Genomic DNA, 5,372 nt, shown 5'->3' on the forward strand with positions numbered 1-5,372 from the left:
CATCTGCTCTTTTTTTTAATTAAAAAAAATGTTTAATGTTTGTTTTTGAGAGAGAGACAGAGTGTGAGCAGGGGAGGGACAAAGTGAGGGAGACACAGAATCGGAAGCAGGCTCCAGGCTCTGATCTGTCAGCACAGAGCCCGACGCAGGGCTCAAACTCCCAAACCGCGAGATCATGTGAGCCAAAGTCGGTTGCTTAACTGATTAAGCCACGCAGGCACCCCTGGATTTATCTACTCTTAAGAATTAGCTAGGGGTGCCTGGGTGGCTCAGTCAGCTGACTATCTGACTCGACTTCAGCTCAGCTCGCGATCCCAGGTTTGTGGGATTGAGCCCTGTGTTTGGCTCTGCCATAGATGTGGAACCTGTTTGGGATTCTCTCTCTGTCTCTTCCTTTCCCCTGCTTGCTCTCTTTCTCTCTAAAAAGAAAAAAATAAGAAGTAGCTAAAAAGTCAGTACCATTTGTTTTTTAAACACCTCTTTTATCTTTTTACGTGAAATTAAATTTTTTTAAATAAAAGAAAAATCTTTTACTGTGTAAGCCATCAAACTTCTGGCATAATTTACTAGTCCTCCCTCCCATGCATTCATTTTTTAAATTTTTTTTCAACGTTTTTTATTTATTTTTGGGACAGAGAGAGACAGAGCTTGAATGGGGGAGGGGCAGAGAGAGAGGGAGACACAGAATCGGAAACAGGCTCCAGGCTCTGAGCCATCAGCCCAGAGCCTGACGCGGGGCTCGAACTCACGGACGGCGAGATCGTGACCTGGCTGAAGTCGGACGCTTAACCGACTGCGCCACCCAGGCGCCCCTCCCATGCATTCATTTTAAAGCTGGGGTGCCCAAGGCTTCACTGATATACAAGCCCTGGGGGATCCTATCCCATCTTGTGACTTTGAATACCATCTACCCTCTGATAATTTGCAAACGTTGATCTCCAGCCCATGCCTCTCTTCTGAACCCCAGGCTGGTTGCCTGGTTAACCACTAAGCAGTTATCTGGTCAACAACTCCATCTGATGTTCCTGGACATTTCAAACTCTTCCTGCACAAAATGGGACACCTGGTTTCCCTCCCCAAATGTGCTTCTCCTGCAGTTGTCTCTGTTTGGGTTGAAGAGAACTCCATCCGCCCAATGGTATAGGACAACCCTCTCCTGCACCTTGAATCCAATGGGAATTTTTGTGTTCAGAATGTGTTCAACACACAACCACTTCCCTCTTGTACAAATGCCACCGCGCTGCCCTAAGCCTGTGACCTCTTTTTGGTTTTTGGAGGTTGCAGCAGCTTGCTAGCGGCTGGCTTCTGTTTCCTTCCTCACCTCTTCTTCTTTTCATTTCAAAGTTTCTTCCAACAACTTCAGCGGTCAGCAGTCACAGAAGCAACCACATCACAAAATAATGTATTCTCTCTTCCAATTTTTGTTTTAGAGAAAAAAAAATTAGGATTTTAAAGAAAGCTGGAAGTGTTTAGGCACGAGCTGCGACAAGGGCGCATAATACCACATAATACCACATATCACTGATCAGTGTAAGCAAAGCCACATTATTCCCAGCTTCCTTTCTGCTGAGCCCTTCCAAGGAGACTGAAAGGAAAAGAGGACCACGTGACTGCAGGAAACACACAAGAAATATTTTATTAGCTTCCAGATGGAGAACAAGGTAGAGTAAAAATATTTCAATAGTATTCCGTGGCTCTCCTCAAAGAGCCCACTCGGGCACTCGTGGCCCCCCAGTCGTGGTAGCGCCTGTAGTCCCCCGGTCTCAGCAGGTACTGCCGCCCCCGGTAGTTGGGCATCTCGTAGAGGACCCAGTAGCCCTCCAGCACTTGGAAGGAGTGGATCTCACTGAAGTGGAAGCGGTCGTGAAGCGAGGAGCAGTCCTCGGTGATCTCTACCATCTGGCCCCTGTAGTCTTCTCGCTCATAAATCCTGATCCTGTGGGAGCTGGTCTGTGGGTTCAGCAATTAGCAGATGAGGAAAAGTCAGAAAATCTAGCCCTTAGCAACCAGAGACACAACCCCCAAGGGACTGGACGTTCCCTTCTCTTTTCTACATCAAAGATGACAAATTTTAAAGATAGCCAACACCAGGGCAGCTGTGTGCAATTGAATAGACTGTATACTGCAGAACTGAAGAAGGTGTCATTCGCGTAAAGAGACGCATGGTGCTCCCTAGAGCTAAGACCACAACCTATATGAACCATACATACTGGCCCTAGTTAGTATCATTCTTTTTTTTTTTTAATGTTTATTTATTTTTGAAAGAGAGTGACAGAGCCTGAGTGGGGAAGGGGCAGAGAGAGAGACGGAGACACAGAATCCAAAGTAGACTTTAGACTCCGAGCTATCAGCACAGAGCCCGACACGGGGCTCGAACCCACTGACCTGAGCCGAAGTCGGATGCTCAACTGACTGAGCCACCTAGGCACCCTTAGTTAGTATCATTCTTAAGTAATAATTTATGTATATTTTATATATATCATATACATTTTAAATTTATTTTATATATTTATTAAATTTATTAATTAAATTTATTATTCATATATTATAAATTTATATATTATATATCATTTATATATAAGTAATAATTTATATATCTTTATTTAAATACATTTTTAAAAATGATCCCTGGAAAAAAAAGTTATAATTTTGAATCTCAACAGTATTAGAAGAAGCTAGTGGGAAAGGAAGTCAAGTTGCTTTTCCTTCAGGGGAAGTCACAGACTGGTGGCAATTCAAGAAGAGAGTCCAGTCCAGGCAATCCTTAGACCCTTCCCTTCTCCTTTAAGCCCTGCTTCTCTAAGATCCTGAAAAGCAAGAGCCATCACAAAGATCAGCTTCAATTCTCAGCTCTAGGATATGCTCCTGCAAATCTGCTTTAGGCAATAAACAGGAAATTCTCCCGAGCAATATCCTGCAGCATTAAGGGCTGCTAGTGAGGAATCTTCCATGGTCGTCAAGGACCCACGTGTACATCACGTGATTTGGTCGCCACAACAGTCCCCACACCTGTTTCTTCTTTTAGGAGAAGCTCGTGACTAGAGCTCTCAGCGTGTCACGTGGAAGGTCGGGGCAGGCACGTGGAAACCCAGGTTTTCAGGCTCCTCGTGCTGGGCTGGGTCTTAACACGGCGTTAAACCCTCCGAGGGGGTTTCAGACATGGCCGGAGCGGTACCTTTTCCACAGGACTGGGTCGCAGTCAGGTTAGAGAATCCCTAACTGCAGAATTCCAGGCCGCTGGGGCTTTATTTGGGTAACGGCGGGCTTTGCCGGAGCGGCTGGAATCACGCTGTCGGCCACTTGTTTTGCCTGATCGGGAAGCAGGGCGGGAGGCTCGTGCTAACACTGGTGGCTGGGGGAGGGGAGGCTTGCCAGGTGCCAGGTGCCCACCTCTCACCCTCGTGCCGGCCCTGTGAGCTAGCCGCCTTCACGAGCCCCATTCTACAGAAGGAGAGAGAGAGAGAGAGAGAGAGAGAGAGAGAGAGAGAGAGAGAGAGCGAGCCCCAGGAAGTAGCCCAGGCCACCTGATGCAAAGGTGCTAACGTGCTGCTTATTCACCGCCTGGGGCATAGACTCTCTGAAGGCACCGGGTGCCCTACTTTGTCCCAGCAGAGGTGAGTTTACTTGTAGCAGAGCAGAATGAACTTTTAAAAGAGAAGCGTCCCCTCGCATACTTCTGCAGTGGAAGGAAAGCTTAGAGATGTTGGCAAAGGAGAGGAGACCCTGGCGAGAGGCAGCCAAAGGAGGCCGCCACCCTGCACGACGAAGGCCGCCTCCGGAGCACCCATGTGGCTCCGGGGCCCGGCGGGGCCCGCGGGGCCGGACTCACGTGGGGGATGAGGCGGCAGGAGCGGACCGTGTCGCTGAGGCCCATCCACTGCTGGTAGTCCGGGTAGTCCCCGCGCCGCAGGAAGTACTGGCAGCCCGAGTAGTTGGGCTGCTCGTAGAGCATCCAGCAGCCGCTGTCCACGCGGATGGAGTTGCAGCGGCTGAAATAGGGCTGCAGGTTCGGGTGGTCACTGCTGCACTCGTAGTGGCGGCCCTGGAAGCCCCGGTCCTCGTAGAAGGTGATCTGCAAGGCAAGGGGAGGAAAGGCTCAGAGGCCTGGCCCCCGGCCCCGGGGCGCGGGGGCCCCTCCCGGCCTGCGGCTGCGCTGGGCTCACCTTCCCCATGGCTGGTGGATGGAGGTCAGTGATGGGCCGCCGGCGCGCGGGTCTATATAGCACGAGGGCTGCTGCTGCGTTGGCAAGAACAACACAAAAGGGGCCCGCGGGGTGAGGAGGGGATTTTCTCTCGCTCTTTTCTATATAATGACGGCGGGGGTGGGGTGGGGGACTTATTGTATGTTTCCTCTTAGACTCTCCAGTGCTTTCGAACTGATGACCCGCGTTAAAACTGTCACTTGGTGCCTCTGGGGCCTTTAAATGAAGCCTGTTTAGGAATTTGGAACTGAGCAAAAGCCCTTAGCCAGTTAATAATTGTAATGAGGTATTTGGGTTATCTTTTACAGTTTCAGAATGATCTCCTTTTTGACTACCAAGGCCGGGTAGTGACTGAGACCAAGGTCAGCATAGGCCCCAGCATGAGGCATCTGGATTAGAGAGCATTTCCTTGGAGTGAGGGTTGGAGCAGGGACAAGAACCGCCTTCTCCACAATACGTTTGAAATTAGATGGGATTTCCCTCCAAGAGGTCCCCTCTCTGAACCTACAGGCTGACAAGTGGCTACAGCAGATATGCTGACACACTTGAGGAGGGGTGACAGGGGCTTGGACCCCTAGAAAGCGTGCTGTGTAGGCACCTGGCCTCTGCTCTGCTCCCCGGACACTGGGCAGGACCAGGGCCATCTCTGGAGCCTCAGCTGGGGCACCTCTGGCCAGGAAACCCTCACCTTTGGAATTCATGAGGTGCAAGTTTGTTGTTCTTACTCTGTAGCTTTCTATTTAACTAATAATTTTGCAAAGTAGGTGCTAAGCTAGTTAGTTCTAGCTGCTGATGAATACAAGTTAACATGCAAATGTAACAAGTTAAAAATCCTACAATCTTAACCTTTCCTAGCCCTGGGCAAGCCGCGGTTGCTCTGTAGTTAAGGCTCTGACTCCGCCAAGACCCCCACCTCTACCCCTGGTGGCTCCTTCAGAGCAGAGTTTAACTCAGCTCTCTTTAGAGCAGAGTTTCTCAGCCTCACACTATCTTGACATTCTGGGTCAAAAAATTCTGTGGTGGGGTAGTTGTCCTGTGCATTTAAGGATGCTTAACAGCATCCCTGGCGTCAACCCACAAGATATTAGTAGTAGTATTCTCCTAGTTGTGATAGCCAAAAATATCTCGAGACATTAGAAATGTTCCTTGGGGAGGGGCGCCTGGGTGGCG

The 5,372-nt window shown here is 49.5% G+C and overlaps 1 protein-coding gene across 1 annotated transcript; it reads right to left on the bottom strand.

Moving 5' to 3' along the window:
* Positions 1–1,611: 1,611 nt before the first annotated feature.
* Positions 1,612–4,279, bottom strand: LOC122481707 (gamma-crystallin F-like). The gene is made up of 3 exons (XM_043577648.1): positions 4,164–4,279; positions 3,830–4,072; positions 1,612–1,950 (listed from the first exon to the last, which is right to left on the bottom strand). Exons 1-3 carry the CDS (start codon positions 4,170–4,172, stop codon positions 1,678–1,680), a joined length of 525 nt encoding a protein of 174 aa, XP_043433583.1. The 5' UTR covers positions 4,173–4,279; the 3' UTR covers positions 1,612–1,677.
* Positions 4,280–5,372: the final 1,093 nt, after the last annotated feature.

The sequence above is a fragment of the Prionailurus bengalensis genome, chromosome C1 (genome assembly GCF_016509475.1).
Source record: "Prionailurus bengalensis isolate Pbe53 chromosome C1, Fcat_Pben_1.1_paternal_pri, whole genome shotgun sequence".
Classification (NCBI taxonomy): Eukaryota; Metazoa; Chordata; class Mammalia; order Carnivora; family Felidae; genus Prionailurus; species Prionailurus bengalensis.